The sequence below is a fragment of the Aedes aegypti genome, chromosome 2, assembly GCF_002204515.2.
Source record: "Aedes aegypti strain LVP_AGWG chromosome 2, AaegL5.0 Primary Assembly, whole genome shotgun sequence".
Classification (NCBI taxonomy): domain Eukaryota; kingdom Metazoa; phylum Arthropoda; class Insecta; order Diptera; family Culicidae; genus Aedes; species Aedes aegypti.
The window spans coordinates 256,214,328-256,236,511 of record NC_035108.1 but is presented as its reverse complement, the minus strand read 5'-3'; the positions used below and the strand labels follow the sequence as shown (position 1 = coordinate 256,236,511).

Genomic DNA, 22,184 nt, shown 5'->3' with positions numbered 1-22,184 from the left:
GATTGACAGTAGACTGGATGTCCCGGGCCTGATTAATATGACAAGCCAATCGATTGCTCTGTCACCCATAGAAGATGGTGTCTCCATCCATGTCGATAGACTGGTGCCACCAGTTCTCTCTTTCATTCTCCCGCAGTTCTTATGCAGCGCAAATAGTGACGTCACTATTTGCGCTGCATAAGGCGAAGTAGGTCGTCATTGAAATTTATACGCGTCGTAGATGATTGTTGCTAATTCATCTCACGATTTCGAATTAAACAAAATCATTTGGTTTTGCACTGACACAGCTGAAAAAGTATCAGCATACTTTATGCATATTAGCGCATACAGTAATACTTTTTCAAATCTATATAAACTATCAAGACTGAGTTTTATCACTTTGACATGCAAACTAAAAAGTCATCATTGATGCCAAAACGAATGACGGGAGAATAGAGGGGAGGACTAGTGGAGTTGCACGCATCAATGATCTGCGCCACCTGAGGAAAATCCATCACATTGGCTTGAGTGTGCTCAACACGTTTACACTGTAAACTCGACATTACTCTTTAATGTGGGAAAAGTACCCATTATTTTCTGATATATGGAAACGTCAAAATAAGGGGTATTTTATTATTCCAGATAATGGGTATTTTTTGCCCTTTTATATGTTGCGTTCTTTTACTCTATATTGGGTGAAAAAATCCTTGCGATTCAATAATAGTGGAATTCCCCATCAGACTATGCAGCAGTTTTTGTTCGCAGCGGTAGTTTGTTTCCACAACAAAGAAAAAAGTGTTAAGAAACACTAGAAGGTCAAGGTAGGTGCACTAAATAAATTCTTTTTCCTGCCGTGTGCGCTAACTAAATGAAAAAATAAATTTTACAGGATGATTTAAATGCCGAGTATATCCCGCATAAGAATGTCCTGCCGGAAAAGCAGCCCCATTTTCCAGGCCAGCAACCCCAAATGCTGATAATCCCTTGCATTAGACCAAAAATAATTGTTGTTTATTGTTAATATTTAATTGAATAAATTGATGTTTTTATATTAATAGGAATCCATTGTTGATTTTTCTACGAAAATACCATACAAATCATAATCAATTCCCATATATAAAAAAGAGTAAATTTTACTCTGTTCCTCAAAACATGTTTTTCGGATAGTGGGTAAAATTCACTCGTTGATCTGACGTACAAGCCGTTTACTCTTTAATGGGTACAGGGCCTTTACTCTTTTTATGAGTTAAACTAGTTTCTCTCAAAAAGGGTACTTTTTTACTCTTTAAAGGGTACTTTGACCTTACAGTGTAGATGACCTTTTAGAGCAACCCCCTCCACCAAACGATTCGTGTCTTGGCTACAAGAAACGCAGGAAATTGCGTTTCTCGTTTGCATATGTGTTGGTACTGGCTTGGTCTTGTCAAAAAATTACCTCCGCACAGAACATCAGAAGAGCAGAAAAGCAAAACATCCATTATTTTTTCCTGAAACAGTTCTCGATTAGTTTTATTGTGCAAAAAAGCTACAAAAGTGTACTCGATTAGCATAAATCGGAAGCTTAGAAGTTGTACTGGTAAATGCTGGGGACGTTTGGAGCGAGGCGCAAGAGATTGCAGTGAAAATCGTCGGGGGAAATCACTTTGTGCATAAACTCAAACTGCAGCGAAAGGGAAGACGGCGAGATGAGCTTCTCGAGTGATGAAGTGAATTTTCTTGTTTACCGCTACCTCCAGGAGTCAGGTTAGTTTTGTGAATCGAGTATCGTAGGGTGGCCCAAAATTTCACTCTGTCAGACAACTTGGGGGCTCAACCTCTAAATGGTGGCTAAAGATGTTCCAAAACATCTTTTGTATGAGGAGCACACCTAAAATTGATTTTTAAAGGTCGCTATTTAGATTGTATTCAGATTAATAACTCTTGTCTAGGGGCGGTCCATTAATTAAGTAAGACAATTTTCGGGATTTTTCAACCCCCCTCCCCCCATGGTAAGATTGATTGTATGAAAATTAAAAATAAATTGTGTGGCGCGTAAGAAATCTCAGTTGTTTAGAGATTGTCTCACAAAAAGTCATCAGGGGGGGAGGGGTCTAAAAACCGCCAAAATCGTCTTACATAATAAACGGACGGACACTAAGAAATTTCTCTTCGCTTGTTTTGATCGTGTTTCGTAATGAAATGAGAACAAATTCGGTATTGATGTTAATATCATGAATGTATAATTAATACCATGGTATTTATGGCTTGCAAAAATACGAGGATGACTCTTTTCATTAAGCATAATATATACATTTTCATGAAGCGTTTACAAATCGGATATTTTATAAAAAGTCATCTACTTTATGTTCAAAGGAAAATAACCATAACCGCTTTAAAAATTTTCAAAAGCAGTTTTTTTTTGCTCAAAATTTGAGCAATGTTCAAGAATATCTATCATTGCATTGCACTTGCTATCTGCATAACGATGATAGATTTTCATCAGGCTTTCTACAAATTTGAACGATAAAACTGGCTTTTAAATGTTGATGATTGCTGATGATTAAATGATGGAATCTTGAACGTTAAACGTCCATCATGTCAAATGCTTAATACAAATCGTTCTTATGTAATTTTTTTTTATGTGAAAAGGGTCACTTTTGAGCTTTTTAATTTGTTATGAACACTATGGAAATCCGTGGTTGGACATGAGTCGAGATTTTATTAAAGTAATGTGTCGGCTGATGTCCAACCATATACTTTGACAACGCACCTCTATCGAATAGTGCTCTCAGACAGTAATCGCTGCGGTTGTGGTACAGCATGCAGAGACATCAATCATGTGGTATGGTACTGTTCTGAACGGCATTGCTAGATTCGATTCATGCGAATCCCTCAGGGCCCGAAGGAAACCAGATAAGGAAGACATTAGTGATGTTCGGAGTACGCTGGACCATTCATTATGCTACTTTACAATTTTTTGAAGCAAATTGATGTCCTTGTTTGATTTCCCACTTTGGTTGCTCTGTAAGTCGACCTCGTCCTACTTTTGGTTTTCTCCTGTCCACCTTATCTTCTCGGAATACGTATGATTGTACCGTTACAGGTTTTCATGGTCATTTTACGGTTGACCAGCAGCAGCAACGCTAAAGTAGGATAAAGTAATCAAATTAGGAAAATAGTGTTGTCTAATAACACAGAACACCTAGATATAAGAAATGAATGTAATGTTCCGAAATAATTGAACATGAGCATGAGCATGATTGACCGCCCGCAGTTGCTACTCTGTTATTTCAAGAACAACTGTACTTACACAGGGAACAAACAGACGCTACTCAGGATCAATAGCATCCTCAATTTGTAAGTACTGGTCACGTCTGAATGCAGGTCAATTTTGGGATGGTAGGGAAATGTTGACGACAGAGGCGTCCCGTGAGTAATTAGATTACCTGTGCACTGACTCGCACAAACCGTTTATTTTGAATTATGAAAACGAATTTTTCAATTGATTTTTTTTAAATGTATTTCAGCTTAAAATGTAATTTTATATTATTAACACCTTAAAATGTAATTTCCAATACTGTATGCAATCTTGAAGTGTCTGGAAGCTATTATATTTGTTGCTCATTGGACGTATTTTTTGTTTGTTTTCTTCGTTTCAATCACTAGTTGTAAGTTTTAAGAATTTTGGATGATTCCTTATACAATGTTTAGGGACAAGGAAAATTCTCAAAATTTCGCTGATACCAAGGCGATGAAAAAAAAATTTTGCGTATTAATCGCGGTCCCATAGTTTGATCATATTTGACATAAAAATGTATATTTACAGTAAAAATGACCTTTATATGCGTAAATTTCAAGCATTTTTCGTATTTTGCGAACTGAGATACAGTGAAACCTCCATGAGTCGATATTGAAGGGATAATCGACTCATGGAAATATCGAGTCATGGAACAGCAATCCTTTGGAAACCTGTTTCAAGGGACCATCATAGTAACCATGAAATGTTGTTTCCAGTATGGTTCCATGAGTCGATATCGAGTCATGGAACATCGACTCATGGAGGTATCACTGTAATAACAGTTCGCAAAATACAAAAAATGCTTGAAATTTAATATCATATTATCAATGCAAAATTTAAAACAAGAAGAAAGACGTTTAACTTGAAACTAAACGATTAGCACATTTTTTTATATGAAACTCGGCTTACAAATAAATAAACCATTCTTATGAGCAAAAATCCGAACTTTTCTGAGATTATCATATAAACCTTCAGAATTCAACTATTTACGCGTCATTTTCCAAGTTTCGCGATGAAAGATAAATTCCGTGGATTTCGTGGCTTTCGCGAAATTACGTATCAACATTATTCCTAACGTTGTTATTCTATATAATAATTCTTATTATTTACAGCTTGTCAATTGTTTCACGATATCTTAGCTTTCTGACGATGTCCAGCGCTGGTACATCTCTTTGTATACTTTTGTGGATACATCAAAGCTTTCAAGTGAAATGATGACTGACTGTTGAACGCTGAAACCCACTTTACGCCCACCGCAATTTATCAGTTGTCGGTCTGTTGAGCAAGAAAAACTATATTCACACATAGTTTATAAAATCAGCCACATGAATTTTGTGTATTTAATAAGATAAAACATAATCAATTTGACCAATATGTTTATAACATCTAGTATCCAGCTTTTTACGCTCGCCATGCTATAAAAAAATTGACAGGAGCTTACAACCGCCACTGAACTGAAACTCGAAAATAAATCCTTAGTAACCCATCACTTACTGAAATAATTTTCATTGCTTCTCTGTCACTCAAACTAAAATTTAATTTCGATTTTCATAAATAATGCTTTAATAATCATTCCCTTTTTTTTAGGTTTTATTTAAAGCAAGTCCGCAATACCTGCAGCCTGGCCATATCATTGAAATCATATAGTGCTGTACAACACTTCCGTAAATCGAATGAAAATCATTCAAAGAATTGATGTCTGGAAAATGGAATGAAATTTACCTCGAAAATGGGGATCTCTGCTACTGTGCAATTTACACAATATTTTGTGAGAACATCTCCCAGGATTTCGTGATAATATTGCCCAGAGTTAAAATCGTGCTCACTATTACGCCAGACTCTTGCTCAAAAAAAAAAAAACTTTTGTCATGAAATCTGTGAGGATGATGTCCAGGATTTTGAAATTATCCTCTTCAGTATTCTGTAAGAAATCTACAAAATATTGCGTGAGAATCTCACCTCATATTATAAGGATTTCGCCAAATACCTTGTTAAAATATAGTTCCGAATTTTATAAAAATAATGTTAAGGATCTTTTTCAAAATTAAGTAACAATTAGGAAGCTTTACTGGTTAACTGAGAATCGTTTGCTGTAATAAACGTGCTAGGAGTTTCCTTAGAACCTTATCCAAATTTCAAACTATAATCCTGTCATGATGCCTAATGATGTTTTTTAGGATTTTATCATAATCTCACCCAGAAATATGTGAAAACCATGCCTTGAACTTTGTAAGTATTACGGCCCGACGACATGCTGCGTAAATTGTTTCCAGAATTATGTAAATCTGACAAACTTATAACACGATTCTGTGAGACTTCATCGTATGATTTAGTAAGGATATGTTTGATATATTTGACTGTTTTTAGCGAATTTGTAAGCCATGGTCTTGCGCATTTCAAAATGCTAAGCCGGGTCTTTTAAACATTTCTCCTTCAGGTTGTTGTGAGGTATGGCCGACTAACTTTTTTAAGCCTAAAATAAAATAAATAGTTCTTCATTATTATATGTAACCATTATGACTACTTCCGCAAAGCCAAACAAAATTTTCATTTGATTGACAGAAAGAAAACGATAAAAAATTGACTGTTCGTCAAGGCATGCTGAGGACATTATTCAAAGTTTCAGTTCAGTGGTGATAGTCCGCTTCCGTCAAATATTTTATAGCATATTGTTTTTATGGCGAGCGTAAAAAGCTGGATTGGTTCCAATCAATATTGCGCCTACTATCACGCGACACCTGGAAGCTCCATGCAACATACATACACACAAAGCATGTATGGCGTTGACGCTTTCTCTTCCAACAGCAGACGTCGTGACGCCAGTTGCGCGCGCTTTCTCAATTCTCGCAAACCAATCACGCTAAACTTGTCACGCTCAGAAATGAGTGCCGAGTACACAAAATCAGCCTCTCTTCATGCAGCACAGATTCTGTGCAAAAGGGGCTGTACACAGTTTTGAGCAAACGGTGGTAAACAAACCGAATGAGTGAAATGCGCACAGAGGAGGAACGCTTGGAATGCGGAATTCGCTTCCATGTTTGTTTTGCTTCTGAAAACATTGAAAAAACATTCCGATTTTAAAGTTTTTCAGAGATTTTTTCATTCGAATAGCCGAAGCGGAAGCAAATGGGGGAAAAACTTTCTCATTTGCGACCATCTTCCGGCTTTTCGCTGGAAAAAATCCCTGAAAACTCCCCATCTTACCAACGGCCAACTGTTTGCTGCCGCGCGGGAGATGACTGACAGTTCCATTTCCATCGATCCGCGCACAGCCAATGGCCAACACATCGGTTACACATAGCATGAGTGCGACTTACACAGAATTTTCACTCAGCCAGAGAGTCCTGCATTGTTTGCCTCATTCTGTGTAGTTTTAAGGGGACACGGGAGACCGTGTTATTTTTCCTATCTTTTGTCTCGCTCTAACAATCATCATCAAAACTTTGCCGAAGCAAATCTCGAGTTTTAGTGAACCGATGAAGCTGAAAATTTAATCGATTGTGCACCACATATATAGAATATAGTGATAAATTTTTCACATCCATATATGGAGTGGTACTTGAGATCTGCTTCTTCAAATGGATAGGATGATTATAATGACGTCCCGTGCGGCCTTAACACATGCGCTGCGTTGAGCAGGCTTAGCGTGATGCGAGCATCATCGGCAATTTCTCTCTCGGGTGCACAAATTGGAGTGAACCAGATTTTACCTACACAACGCCACTGTTGCTATAGAAATGCCAATACAAATGCACATTCCTGCTGTGTCCATACACGCTATTTTCGTGCACAAGAAAGAGTGCACGGCTGAAATGAACATTCTCTGCAATACGATGGAGACGCATGGCAGTTTGTCTTGTTTGCTTTGCTGTTTTCGCTTGCTGGTTGAGCAAGACCATGGAAGGGAGAATCAAACGGTTTGTTCACTGAGGGCTGTAGTATATCTAGATAACTTATGGCAAATAGTGTTGCCTTAAACAATAGTGAATCGTACAATAGTATTGTCAGATGCTATACAATTAATTATAGCAGTCAGGTTGCTCAGCACATGCTGACTTCCGTTCGGTCTCTTTCCTGACCGACCGTCGACCAGTGCAGACGCACAGAAGAAATCGTTAGAATAATAAATTAATCAATTAGCAGTTATTAAAGTATAGTCTCGCGTGTGTTTTTATTACTTCCTCCCAACATTTCAAGTTGGCGACGAGGATTAAAACGTGATTAGTTGCGCGTTGTGTGTAGGTAGTGAAAAAAAGTCGAAGTGAAGAACCGGTCGGTAACACGTGTTTGTGAACATAACCTCACATTCGATTAGTCGTCATGGCGAATGAGGCAGGTGAATCAAGTGGTGCAGTGAAAGTCGAGGCTGGCGGCGTAGTTCCTGTCGTTCGTGCTGGCATGTTTGGCCAAATCGAGCAATACGTGGTAGGTGAAAATTTCGAGGAGTACATCAACCGGTTGGAGATGTTCTTCTTGGTGAACGACACGCAGGACAATCGAAAAGTCCCCGTGTTAGTCACAGTCGCTGGTCCCAGTCTGTACACGATCGCAACCCGATTGTGTGCTCCGGAAGATCCTCGTACAAAGTCGTACGCCGATCTAGTCAAGCTCCTAAAGGAACACCTTGGCCCCACCACTAACGTCGTCGCAGAGCGGTACAAGTTTAGGAAGTGTGAGCAGCTTTCGTCCCAAAGCATCACCGATTTCATCATAAGCTTGAAAGCGACCGCGCAAACATGTGAGTTTGCTGCATTCCTGTCGGATGCACTGCGAGACCAGTTTGTCGCTGGTATTCGTGACCAGAGTCTCCGGAAAAAGTTACTTACTGAACCGGGCCTAACCTTCGACAAAGCATGTTCGCTAGCTCGAAGTTGGGAAGCGGCTCTGAGTCAAAACAAGGAGATGTCAACCCAATCGCCGCAGAAAATTGGAACGTTTCGGAAAGAAGTCCACCAGAAGCTAAAAGTCAAGCGAAGCAACCCAGGAAAGGAGGAGAGCAAAACAAGTCGTCCGTGTCAGCAACCATCGAAACCATGCTTTCGGTGCAATCGTCTCCATGATCCAAACACGTGCCCAGCGCGGAGCTGGACGTGCTATTCGTGTGGAAAGGAAGGTCACGTGTCAACATGCTGTCGATCGAAGAATAAGCAAACCAAGAAGCCTGGAGGAAGTAATCGAGTCGCTGAGATGTCCGAGGCCGTCGAGGTTCTACGCCTGAACATGCTCGGTGGTCCAGTGGAAGCAGCAGCGTCCACGTTGTCGTCGTCGTTCGAAGCCAAATCAGCAGAGGAAAAATGTCAGTCTAGCGTCAGTCTGGCAATCCTGGAGCAGGCAAGCAGTGGTCCAACTCCCGGATCGCTAAACAAGTTGGATTCGCCGGAATTCGTATCGCTGGAATGCGATGGTCGTCGAATTGAATTCGAAGCGGACTGTGGCGCGTGCCGCAGCGTAATTTCCGCAGATACGTATCGCAAATTCTTCCCAAACCGTAAGATTAAAGGTACCTCATTGGAATTTGTATCCGTTTCAGGTCAGCGAATCAAACCGCAAGGTACGCTAGAGGTCAGCGTTACCGCTCCGTCCGGAATCCATGGTCGTCTGGAGCTGGTAGTAATCCGGACCGACAGAGAAGTCAACCCGTTGCTTGGTCGTGACGGTCTCGATCTGGTATTCCCGGACTGGAGAAGAATATTTTCTGGCAAGTCTGTGGGTAAGTTCGAACATTCCTTTGAATCAGAACTCAAAACGCGTTTTCCAAGAATAGTTAGCGAGTCCGCGAATAACGTAATTACCGGATTCACCGCGGAGATAGTTTTGAAGCCAGATACTAGTCCCGTTTTCCATAAAGCGTATTCAGTCCCATTCCTACTTCGTGAAAAAGTTGAGCAGGGCTTAGAGAAATTAGTCGAAGATGGTATTTTAGTCCCCGTCCGATCGTCGTTGTGGGCGAATCCGATCGTAGTAGTCCCCAAGAAAGATGGTTCCGTTAGGATTTGTCTCGATGGAAAGGCCGCGTTGAATCGTTACACCACCGTCGAACACTATCCTTTGCCACGTGTCGACGATATTTTAGCAAAACTTGCCAATTGGAAGCTATTTTGCAAAATTGACTTGTCGGGAGCGTATCTCCAAGTGCAATTGTCTGAATCGTCTCAAGTGTTATGTACGATTAACACCCACCGTGGTCTTTTTCGTTACACGCGTATGCCGTTTGGTATTACATCTGCCCCCGCGATTTTTCAATCCATTATGGATCAAGTCCTGGACGGTTCCCCTGGAATTGCGTACCTGGATGACATCATTGTTGGTGGCGCAACAATTGATGAGTGTCGTCGTAACTTGTTTATGGTGCTTCAAAAGTTGAACGACCATAATGTGCGAATCAACGTTCTTAAATCGAGCTTTTTCAAAAGTGAGATTGATTACGTTGGATATGCTATCACGTCTGATGGTATTCGTCCTAGTGAGGCGAAAGTAAAAGCTATTTTGGACGCTCCTCCCCCACAAAATGTGAATCAGCTCCAAGCATACCTTGGACTGCTAAACTATTATCACCGTTTTCTTCCGAATCTTTCGATTCATCTTCGTCCGTTGTACGATTTGCTACAGAAAAATCGAAGATTTCTGTGGTCATCCGAATGCCAAGTTGCATTCGAGAAAACGAAACGGTTGCTGGTAGAAAATGATCTACTTGAACCCTACGATCCCCTAAAACCGATAACGTTAGCAGTCGATGCTAGCCCATATGGCGTGGGTGCAGTTTTGTCCCATGTTGTCGGTAATGTCGAAAAACCCATTTCGTTCGCTTCATCTACACTGACCCCTGCACAGACCAACTATGCTCAAGTGCACAAAGAAGCACTCGCTGTGATCTTTGGAGTCACCAAATTTCATAAATACATTTATGGTGCCAAATTCAAATTGGTAACTGATAACACCGGCATAAAAGAGATTTTTAACCCGTCGAAAGGCATATCTGCTATTGCCGCTGCTAGATTGCAACGGTGGGCTCTAATTCTCGCCAGTTACAGTTACACAATTGAACATCGTCCTGGCAAATTTATGCACCATGCAGATGCACTGTCGCGTCTACCATTACCGAGTCTAGCAGAAGTAGAGCATACAGATCTAGGGCTTAATAGTGTGTCTTCGAGTGGTCAAGAAGTAGTTAATATTGACGTCGTCCGTACTCATCAGAAATCTGATCCAATTTTGACCAAAATTATCGCATTCGTGTCACATGGTTGGCCTAGCAATGTCGATCCTTCGTACAAACCGTATTTTCTAATAAGAAATCACCTAGGCATCGATAGGGAAGTGTTATACTTCGATGATAGGGTTGTTGTCCCGGATAGTCTGAAGCTGGCTGTAGTAGAACAGTTACATTCAAATCACGACGGAGTTGTGAGAATGAAAATGTTAGGTCGAATGTATGTCTGGTGGAAAAACTTCGATAAGGACATTAATGAATATGTTCAGAAGTGTCTCGTGTGTCAAAAACGACAACCTGTACCTAAGGAAGTCGTTGAGTCGAAATGGCCAAAATGTGAACGCCCATTCCAAAGGCTCCACATGGATCTATTTTACTTTGAGGGTCACACACTACTGATAATAGTCGATAGCTACTCAAAGTACATAGATGTTCGCCTACTAAAAGGATCAAACAGTTTACAGTTGATAGAACAGGTCGAATCGTTTTTTGCTAGTTTCGGAATAGCCGAAGAAATTGTCACCGATAATGGTCCCCCCTTTAACTCCGAACTGTTCGTGAGATTCTTGGAAGTGAATAGTGTCACAGTCTCCAAATCTCCACCTTACCACCCCCAATCCAACGGGTTGGCCGAGAGAGGTGTAAGGACAGTCAAAGATGTGCTTAAGAAGTACTTACTTGACGATAAGCAACAGTCGCTTTCGATTGGTAGGAAGATTAATCGTTTCCTAATCAACTACCGTAACACCCCTTCTACGGTTACAAATCGTACGCCGTCGTCCATGGTGTTTGCGTATACGCCGCGTACGCTGACGAACATGATTAACCCTCGTAAAGTCGGGTTAGAGTCCGTGCCATCAAAACATGTAGTCAGAAATGATGATCGAATCATTCAATCCCCACCAGAAATTAGAAACACTTACCGTGCTGGTGATAAGGTATTGTACCGTAATCACTTCAAAGATTTAGTCCGATGGATACCCGCGATAGTTTTGAAAAAACTTAGTCCACTCACGTATTTAATTAGCTTGGAAGGAAACGTTCGAATGGTACACGCAAATCAAATCCGTGTATCAGACTTGTCAGATGTATTCCATCCTACCGTGCCGATCGCTCAGCCAGTGCAACAACGAATCGTGCCAAACGAGCAAAACAACAACAAAGTCAGTGCGCCATCTGTGGGTTCGCGCGAGAACCTAACTCAACCGGCAAGCACAAGCTCATCGCAGTCGACGAAGCAAGCAGGCAAGAAGAAAAAGCACAACAAACGTCGACGAAGCGAGTCAAAATCTCCCAAGGTGCGGCGCTCAGATCGCTTGAAAGGACAACCGAGGTTGAAGTATCCGAAATGAGTAGAAGATAAAGTAGAGTAAGCTTTTCATATGTAATATGTTTGATCGAGTGATTAATTCACCTAAACGTTTGTGTAGCTTTTCTTAAGTGATAAGTATTGTAACGTTTTTAAAAAAAATGATGTATTGTAAATGTGACTTAAAGCCCGGAGAGCTGTAGTATATCTAGATAACTTATGGCAAATAGTGTTGCCTTAAACAATAGTGAATCGTACAATAGTATTGTCAGATGCTATACAATTAATTATAGCAGTCAGGTTGCTCAGCACATGCTGACTTCCGTTCGGTCTCTTTCCTGACCGACCGTCGACCAGTGCAGACGCACAGAAGAAATCGTTAGAATAATAAATTAATCAATTAGCAGTTATTAAAGTATAGTCTCGCGTGTGTTTTTATTACTTCCTCCCAACATGCACCAATTGAAGGTGAAGAAATCAAACAACATTTTCAAGCAACTACACATTATGAATGTTGGAAGTATTGATAATTATAATATATATTTACTTTGTTAGTTTGAAATCTTTGACTGTGCAGTGCACCAAGTGCACCTTAGGACGAGACGCCACTGGTTGACGAGTAATTTGCTTTACGGAAGCCAAGGACACACTGGGTGTTTGGATATGGGAAAAGCTTGGGTAAAGGATTCGTTTTGGTAAACGATAAATATATAATTTGGAATGAATGCGGAATTCGCGATATTATTCGATAAACGCATTGAACGCCGAACAAGTGTTCGTCGCTCACTCCCACAGGACCGAGCGACAAGATCAAAGGATAAAAAAGAAACTTTTGCCCCACTTTACTCTAAATGATTTTTAACTAGATAGGGCAAGTGTACCATTAGTGGTGCACCTAAGAGAAAACTGCTAAAACACGGTGTTAAGATGATGAAATATATGATTTTAACGTATCATTCGATAGATCTCAAATTTTTCTATCATTCAAATGTATAAAAATCACGATTCATTTGAAATTTCCCTGCAAAAAGCCTTGCGCCAATAATAGGAACACTGTTCCTTTAATGGAGGTATATTTTAAGGATGGATCCTTTAGTGGCGCAAACCATTGATTTCTTATGGGACCCTCCACCATGGGTACTGATGCACCACTATAGGTACAAAGGAGCAAAAAAATTAAGCAAAATAATTGTTTTAAATAGTTTTACGGTTAAATTTCATGAATATTATTCGATTACTTGTATCATTTTTGCATCGTACATAATACAAAAATATCACATAATCATTTATTAGCGCGAAACATGCCAAAACACACTACCTCCACTATTGGAGCTACCTCCACTAAGGGAGCGTTTGCCCTAGTTCGGATCCTGAGGGATCTGCAAAAAAAATGGAAAAGCAATTCGTCATCAAACGTCAACATCCCACCGCAAAATCGCTAGTGTTTGGAGGGGATTTTAACCTCCAAATTGCCAAATAACCTCCAAATCATCACCTCCAAGTTAGTTCTAATACCCTCCGTTATATGAAATATGGGGGCGCGTCGATCGTCGCAAGTTTATCGTTAAACAGTCAATGGGTATCACGGAATTTTGCTGAACTATTTTTATTCTTAAAAAATCTCAACGAGGCAACGTGTAAACTTCATTCCTTAGCTTAGCTAGAGTAGAGACGTTCCGGTACTTCCGATATATCGGAATATCGATATTTTGCTTTCGATATTCGATATTTTGGTATCGATATTTCCTATATATATCGGTATATCGGTGGTATCGATATTTCCTTCCAATATATCGTAAACCAATATTTGGATAACAATTGTAGGGTTTTCTCGTAAAACAATTGATTTTTAAATATTTGAAAGCAGTTCAATACCAATTGTTACATGATGTATCGTAAAATAAAATATTCATGCATAGAATTATTTTCGAATTGTAGGAAACTCAACGTCAGTAAACTAATCAATACAAGAATTTTGCGCCTTTTAAATATATCAAATGATATTGCGATATATCGATATTTTGATTCAATTTATCGGTGGTATCGATATTTCGATTCGATAATCGTAGCGAATCAAATATCGATTCTTCGCAATATCGGAACGTCCCTAAGCTAGAGTTCTCAAGATTTCTGATAAGGGGTCATCCATTAATTACGTAAGGGGTTATGGGGGGAGGGGGGGTTTGAGATTTCTTACGCGCTATATAAATTATTTTTAGTTTTCATACAAAAAATCTTACCATGGGGGGAGGGGGGGTTGAAAATCCCCCACAAATGTCTTACGTAATTAATGGATCGCCCCCAAGGTCATATTTTGGGAGTGGTTGGGGTTTGGTTTTAAATTTCCTTTTTTTTTTTGTAGGTTTTTCACATTCGGCGTATACATTCGGGATTGAATCGCACATTTCTCAGAGTAACATCAATGGAGCGCTTGTTCCACCCGCTGCTCTCCTCAGTATTTTGCAGAAAGGCCTCCAGTATACGGAAGCCGAGATAAGCATCGGTGAAGATGGGACTGAGCAGCGTTTGGTCGAGAGTTTGAGTTTGATCGATGCCGTAATGCCGGAAGTGGTTGCAATTCGACAAAACTTGCAAAACCAACAGAAACAAACAATTAAAACCGAAACGACTGAAACAAATGGTACCACAAGTACCAGCACTACGGAAGAAACTTCGGTGGCCCAAACGACCACGTCCACAACAACGACGACCACTTCCGCATCTACACCGGCTCCGGCTGACAGCATGGAAGTGGATCAGAGCATTGAGATTCCTGCATCGAAAGCTACCGTTCTCAGGGGACATGAAAGTGAGGTGTTCATATGTGCTTGGAATCCAAGCACGGATCTGCTGGCCAGTGGCTCTGGAGATAGCACTGCGCGAATTTGGGACATGTCAGACAACTCCACAAACCCCAATCAGTTGGTCCTGAGACACTGCATTCAAAAAGGTGGAACGGAAGTGCCAAGCAACAAAGATGTCACTTCCCTCGATTGGAATTGCGATGGAACTTTGCTGGCCACCGGATCGTACGATGGCTATGCCCGCATCTGGCGCACGGATGGATTGTTGGCGAGCACCCTGGGACAGCACAAGGGTCCGATTTTCGCTCTCAAGTGGAACAAACGAGGAAACTATATCCTATCGGCCGGTGTCGATAAAACTACCATCATCTGGGATGCGGCTACCGGCCAATGCACGCAGCAGTTCAGTTTCCACTCGGCTCCCGCGCTGGATGTCGACTGGCAGTCGAATCAATCGTTTGCGAGCTGCAGCACGGATCAATGCATTCACGTGTGTAAATTGGGTGTTGACAAGCCGATCAAATCATTCCAAGGACACACGGTAATTTGTACTGTAGGTTCAATGACGAATCATGGATATAATGCTATATTCTTTATTATAGAACGAAGTGAATGCCATCAAATGGGATCCTCAAGGACAGCTGCTGGCATCGTGTTCGGACGATATGACCTTGAAGATTTGGTCCATGAAGCAGGACACTTGCGTTCACGATCTACAGGTAAGGTGTTTTGAGAGGTTGAAGCACGTATGGCATAACATCATTTGGTATTAGGTCATTCGACATCACCATTTTAGTTTAGCCTTACTTCGGCATTGGGATCATTTTTGGCCAATCGCCACGTTTAAGAAGCCACAACTAGAGTTACTTACTTACTTTTGAAAACGAACATTTTCGTGGTCAAAGAAGCTTTCAGCGTCTTCTAGCAACGGCGCTTCAAACAAGTGACAAATTAGCATAAAGGGGCAAACATGGCCTATGATAGACCAGAAGTTCTTCCAGTAATTCCTCCTAAATGAGTTCTTAGAGTATTCCTTCAGAGGGTTTTGCAAGAAATCCTTCCATAGACTCTTTCTCAACTTTGCAGCCTCTCGTGGTATGGTAGTTCAAAGCACCTTCTTCCCCCGCAAGAATATCCATAAGGCCACCTGGAGATCACTAGAAAATCAAATCGACCACGTTCTAATAAACGGAAAATTCTTCTCCGACATCACCACTGTTCGCACATACAACAGTGCAAGTTTAGATTAGTATCAGTACCTAGTTAATGTATGTATAGGCAAAATTTTCGATGGTGACCAACTCGCGTCGAAGCCGAACGTTGCGGCTTAACATCGAGCGGCTACGGGACTTAGAAGTAGCCCAAGAATACGCGCACCAGCTGGAAATGGCCCTACCAATGGGAGAGCAGCTTGGCGCCGTTACTCTTGAAGATGGCTGGAGGCACATACGTTCCGCCATAGGGAGCACCACAGCAGCAGCACTAGGTTCAGCCGCTCCGAATCAGATAAACGACTGGTACGACGGCGAATGCGAACAGTTGAAGGATGAGAAGAATGCAGCATGGGCGAGAATGCTGGAACACCGAACGAGGCACGGTATAAATAGGCACGGAACACAAAACTTGGTCTTCCGGAGAAAGAAGCGCCAGCAAGAAGAACGAGATCGCGAAGCGATGGAAGAGCGCTAAAGACACACGGAAGTTTTACGAGAAGCCGAACCGCTAGCGCAAAGGCTTTATGTCATTACCTTAATGGTGATGTGAGGAGAGGAGTGGTTGGAAGGTGTCGGGTGTCTACAAAAAAGGCGACAAGTTGGATTGCGCCAATTATTGTGCGATCACAATTCTGAGCGCTACCTACAAGGTACTCTCCCAAATTTTATGCCGCCGTTTATTACCACCAATTGCCAAATTGGGCTTTCGTTTTCAATGTTCAACATTGCGTCAGGGGGAGTGATAAGAAAATTGATGATAGTTACGAGTGGCACGAATGTTCTGAAAGTCCGTTTAGCTATTTGGTTTCGCCGACGACATTGATATTGTAGCCCGAAACTTTGAGATGATGGCGGATACGCTGAAGCTAAGTGAATCGGGTTGACCATCAATGTCTCGAAGCACATGATAGCGATTGGCTCAAAAGAGGACACGACATGATTCCACCTCTAGTTCATATTGACGGCGATCGAATCGAGATGGTCGAAGAATTCGTGTAATTGGGCTCAATGGTGACCGTTGACAACGACACCAGCAGAGAAATCCAGAGACGCAACGTGGGAAATCGTGCCTACTTTGGGCTCAGAACTCTTCGATCGAGCAAAGTTCGCCTTTGCACAAAGCTAACCATCTACAAAACGCTGATAAGACCGGTACTCCTCTATGGGCACGAAACATGAACCCTGTGTGCAGAGGATCAACACGCCCTTGATGTCTGAACGGAAGGTGACAGACCATCTACGGCGAAGTGTAGACGGAACGTGGAGAAGGTGGATGAACCATGAATTGCTCATCATATATATAAAATCCCAGAGTTGTCTGTCGTCAGTAACGCTTTGAAATGTTTCACCGATATGTTTCATTGAGCGCTACAACAGTCATTTAAGAACACTACACCATGATTCGAGAATATTCTGGAACATTGTTGATTCATGGAATGTTCCCGAACTTATTATTTGTAAAGAAAAAGATAAATATGTATAAGATGAATGTGCGCCAAATATTGTAAATATCAGGATTCTTTTTTCCATTTCGATTTTTCTAAGTAAAGCTAAGTATGCTGTTCCGCTCAAGAAAAATAAAAATTACTGCCCAAGAAATGGACAACAAATTTCCTACAGTGAGCTCCATTTGAATTTACATTACTTTTCAACTGCGTGCTGCGCCAAAAAAATGCTTTTCTTGAGCATTTCTTGCAAGAAATTTCCCACGCATCGAGATAGGCGATTATTTTTCTGTTGAAGTGCATGCTTTGCTTAAAGATTTCAGAAATTTCTTTAATAATACACATCCATTTCTTATTACCAAATATGAGACAAAACATCGAGAGAAATTTTTTATAATCTAACAGTTGTATGTCTGTCTGTACCACTTCGAAATTATTTACCGAAAGAAAGCAATACAATAGTGTATTGACATGTGAGACCATTCAAATAGTTTTTTTTTAAATCGACATTATGTTTACAAACGCTACGGCAAATATTCATCAGAATATTCGAGAACTTTGCGTGACTCTTCCATTCGTAGAAAGTTCTGAAACTTTAGAAAAATTTCACAGTTGAAGAAACCCTACAACAGCATTTGATGTTGTGATTATTTGAGATTAAAACATTACAATAGCAATCAGGAAACTGACTCCTCTTAGCATAGTGGAGACCTCTTAGCATAAACTTAGGCGATTTTTGTGGCATATGTACAATACGTGTGTCGATATCGGGTGATGTTAACTAAATTATAACCACTTCCTTGACATCACATCTCCATCAGACCGGAGACTTTTTCTCAGCTTTGTGTAGTTTGAGTATTAAGGTTTTTCGTTTCGCGAGTTTTGCTGGGCAGTGTTTCGTAGGGCCCAAGCAAGACGCTTTGTTTTCGGGACGCCGGGAGATTGTTTTTCGATTCGCGAGTTTTGCTGGGCAGTGTTTCGTAGGGCCCAAGCAAGACGCTTTGTTTTCGGGACGCCGGGAGTTGTTTTTCGTTCCGCGAGTTTTGCTGGGCAGTGTTTCGGAGAGCTCAAGCAAGAGTTCTGTTTGATCTTTCGACCTTGACGCTTGCTCCTACGGGGGCAAGCGACGAGGGCAGGATCAATCATGTCGCGCGTCGGTCTAGTAAGTGAAAAAGTGGCGTGATCGGTTAGTTCTTTTTGATCCTTCGACCTTGACGCTTGCTGCTGGGCAGTGCGTCAAGAAAGCCAAGTTTTTTTTCCTTTTCGGGTCGCGCGCCTCTTTTTTTTCTGAGTGCTTTTATATAGCCAAGCAAACGAGTGAAGCTGAGAGTGGATTGTGGCTGCACAGTGAAGGATAAAGGATCAATTGGTGAGCTCGTTTCATGCTACTATTTCTAATCTATAAAATATCCCGAGTAACACACGTGTTGTGGTTGATGCGTGTTAACTCTTATATGACAAAATATAGTCTTATAGGAGTTAACGGGCGTCAATTGTAGCATGTGTGTTCTTTGGGATGTATGACTGCACGTTTAATCGTTACAATTGTGGGACGTAAATATGAATTTTCAACAAACTATGAATTGTTCGTCACTGTGAGTGTCGACACAAACTCTGATTCATGAATTATTTATGTTTCACATTTTTTTATTTTCAGAACACCCCTTTTTACCTTTATTTTTGTAATTAAAAAAAACTTTGAATAGTTCGACACTACAAGTGTAGACTTGCGAAAAGTTCACTTTATTCAACAAACTTTGGATGGTTCGCCACTGTAAGTGTCGGCATAAGAATAAGAGTGTTCTATGATGTTCCAACCAATCAAGTTTTTTGTTTCTTTTCATATAAGTAAAATATAATAACACATGCTTTCGTCCTGACAGCTGTAGGAATGTTACATTTAGGTATTTGTTCAACAAACTTTGAATGGTTCGTCACCTCAAGTGTCGGCATAATTTTCCACTACATAGAAATTGTTCATATCAAATGAAAATATTATATTTGCAAATAAGCATGTATATATCTCACAAATCATTATTTATCATGGTCTAATCGCTTATCAAAGTGAATCCTGTGACCTAACGATCCTTCCCATTAACAAACATCCCTCCTAGTAACCTTTGTGGAGATGCAGAGGCAAACACGGTCTCCAAATAGCAAGGGTTACACACTAACATTCCTTCCCTCAATCCCACCTGACTGCAAGGACGTGGCCGGCGCCGTTATTGACCCTGTATAAATAGAGGCACTGAATTATGCACATTGAAGAAGATTATGGCCAATCCCAGCCAAACTTCTAGTTGATTCTTTGTGCATTTTCACTGACTTCGGTCAATCACGGAATAGCAACCATTGATATGTGTAGTCAGTCTAAGCTAAGCTAAGCTAAGCTAAGCTTTGTGTAGTTTGAGTATTAACACAGTTGTTAAGAGATGCATTTACTTGACCAAGCACTCATCAATCGATGAAAGGTCAAACACTTTTTCCACGGGCCCTTCAAGCTTGTCAACCACATATACATGAACCGTGGCCAACATGATTTTGACATTTTTGGGAATCTGACACTTTTGGGAAATTTGACAATTTTGGGTTGTGCACGTTAACTTACAACTACTCATTAACGTGGGTTTAAGCTGGGTAAGGCGCATAATGACGAAATTGATTTTAGTGTGCTATTGCTAAAAAAATACACGATTTCTAGAAATACGCAAGTAAATGAGTAAACAATTGTGTAAGCCACTAAATGAAAGGAGAAAATTTCTTCAACGTGTTTTTGTTGTGAGCTACGGGAAAATCGGCTTTTGATTCCCCCCTGACTTTTTCGCTTCCAAATTTCGTTGGAACGTGGCTAGCCACGTTGGGTATTCTAGTAAAGTAAATAGTGTTTTTCAACGAGTTTGTACCTCAATCTGAAATCAGTATCAGACATTTATTATAATTATGTTTGATGTGTGAGAATGTAAAAATAATTTTAATAATAGCTCTGATTGTGTGACTACTTGAATTAAGGGTCCCACATATTGCCATGTGTTGCAAGTCACCCCGTTTGACGAAATGAAAAATCATGGAATTATAGCCATCGTACCATACAACTGTATGAAATTTTGAATATGGTGTGAACCATGTTCCTTTTGAAACAGTTTTGACCACTCTTGGTAAAACTTACGAAATATGTTCAGGGTTTTCCATCTTCCGTTGAAAGCTAAACAATAAGAATCGGTTCAAAAACATGTTTTTGAGAGCATGCCATTGGTCATTGTTTATACTTAATGCATATGTGTAATCTTTCTTAATGCATTAGAAAAGTTAAACACTTAGCTATTGTCATCTTGGCAAAACATTTTTCCAATAATGGTCATGCTCCTTAGCTCTTTGTTTTTAAATAGGATGTGCTTCATGTTATGTTGAACGGTCATTTTGTCAAATGGATTAATGTCCGAAGATTATACCAACTGATCTTATGTCATTCGGCATCAATGTGATTGATTTTACCAAGGTGGCGCAGATCATTGACGCGTGCCACTAGTTCTCTCCTTCATTCTCCCGCTGTTCTCATAACAGCCTGAAAAAGAAAGACAGAACTAGTGGCACGCATCAATGATCTGCGTCACCTTAGTTAAATCCATCACATTGGATAGCAGTCTTGCATTTATGATAAGTATGCTAAATAAGTACTACAATCTGTTCGTTTCAGGCTCACTCGAAGGAAATCTACACCATCAAATGGTCCCCTACCGGAACCGGTACCAACAACCCTAACATGAATCTAATACTAGCCAGCGCTTCGTTTGACTCTACCGTTCGTCTGTGGGATGTGGAACGAGGCCAATGCATCCACACGCTGACGAAGCACACCGAACCGGTTTACTCGGTGGCATTTAGTCCGGACGGTAAGTTCCTCGCGTCCGGCAGTTTCGATAAATGTGTTCACATCTGGAGCACGCAGAGCGGTCAACTGGTACATAGCTATAAAGGTACCGGCGGTATATTCGAGGTATGCTGGAACTCACGGGGCAGCAAGGTCGGCGCCAGTGCCAGTGACGGAAGTGTGTTCGTTTTGGATCTCCGGAAGTTATGAGCGGGACCGACAACCGCTGCTGAGAAGAAAGCCAACTCCAGTAATTCTTGAATTACTCCCAAGTAACGTTGTCAAGCAGCGGACAAGGAAAAAAAAAAGAATAATCAACTCGCTGACAGGCTTCAACAATTATAAAATTCGGTTTGAAACACATTGATTAAGGGCATAAGTTCTAAGAAAAATTTGTAGTGAGACGTTGTGAAAGTATTGTCTGTTTTTATCTCAGACTAGATATTGCGCGCTAGGAATAGAGTGCAGCATTTTAAGAATAGATTATGGCATGAAAGTTTAGATCCCGCTGTGTAGTTCTTTGGCATAAGCTACCCACTAAAAACGAAAAACTGCATAAAAACTATATTCTCAACAACAATTCCTGGCTTCCAAAATCCAGTTTAAAATCTCAAAATTTAACCACGTTGTCCAAATTAAGAACAAAAATTACATATTCGTCAATCAAAAATATAAACCGCATGCAACGTATTCAAGAAAGTGTAAGCTGTTCAAATATGTGAAAATATCAGCAGTTTTTTCATCGATGGTCGCCGAGTAGTGTTTAACGCAATACATTCTGAAGATATAGGCATAATAAACATAACATTATTTTAGACACACAATCACCGGAATTTTATTTAATTAAATTGTGAAAATTATGGTCTCAACTCCGTATGAAAGTTACTTACAATTTGGTGAGTTTGTTCTGTTCAGCAGTGCATGATCACAATGCGTAAATATTAACCATTTGTCGGCCAGAACGTCTACCGAACGTATCCTATGGCACTACCCTTTCCATCAACATTCCACAACATCCCGTAACACCTATGAGAGGTCGTAGAGTTCTCTGCTGTTCTCTTTCTTAAGTAGGTGTTCA

The 22,184-nt window shown here is 40.6% G+C and overlaps 1 protein-coding gene and 1 long non-coding RNA gene across 2 annotated transcripts; one reads left to right on the top strand and one right to left on the bottom strand.

Moving 5' to 3' along the window:
- Positions 1-1,410: 1,410 nt before the first annotated feature.
- Positions 1,411-21,928, top strand: LOC5578369 (F-box-like/WD repeat-containing protein TBL1XR1). Its single transcript, XM_001656890.2, has 4 exons — positions 1,411-1,722; positions 14,138-15,120; positions 15,182-15,298; positions 20,933-21,928. Exons 1-4 carry the CDS (start codon positions 1,665-1,667, stop codon positions 21,314-21,316), a joined length of 1,542 nt encoding a protein of 513 aa, XP_001656940.1. The 5' UTR covers positions 1,411-1,664; the 3' UTR covers positions 21,317-21,928.
- Positions 6,899-12,264, bottom strand: LOC110676545. Its single transcript, XR_002500499.1, has 3 exons — positions 12,229-12,264; positions 8,830-8,831; positions 6,899-7,189 (listed from the first exon to the last, which is right to left on the bottom strand). It is a non-coding gene; the product is annotated as an uncharacterized LOC110676545 (long non-coding RNA).
- Positions 21,929-22,184: the final 256 nt, after the last annotated feature.

Excerpts from the sequence above, each read along its gene's own strand:
- LOC5578369 (XM_001656890.2), top strand. The coding sequence starts at position 1,665 with ATGAGCTTCTCGAGTGATGAAGTGAATTTTCTTGTTTACCGCTACCTC. Across the intron at positions 15,121-15,181 it reads AATCATTCCAAGGACACACG|AACGAAGTGAATGCCATCAA; the intron begins GTAATTTGTACT and ends TCTTTATTATAG. Across the intron at positions 15,299-20,932 it reads CTTGCGTTCACGATCTACAG|GCTCACTCGAAGGAAATCTA; the intron begins GTAAGGTGTTTT and ends TGTTCGTTTCAG.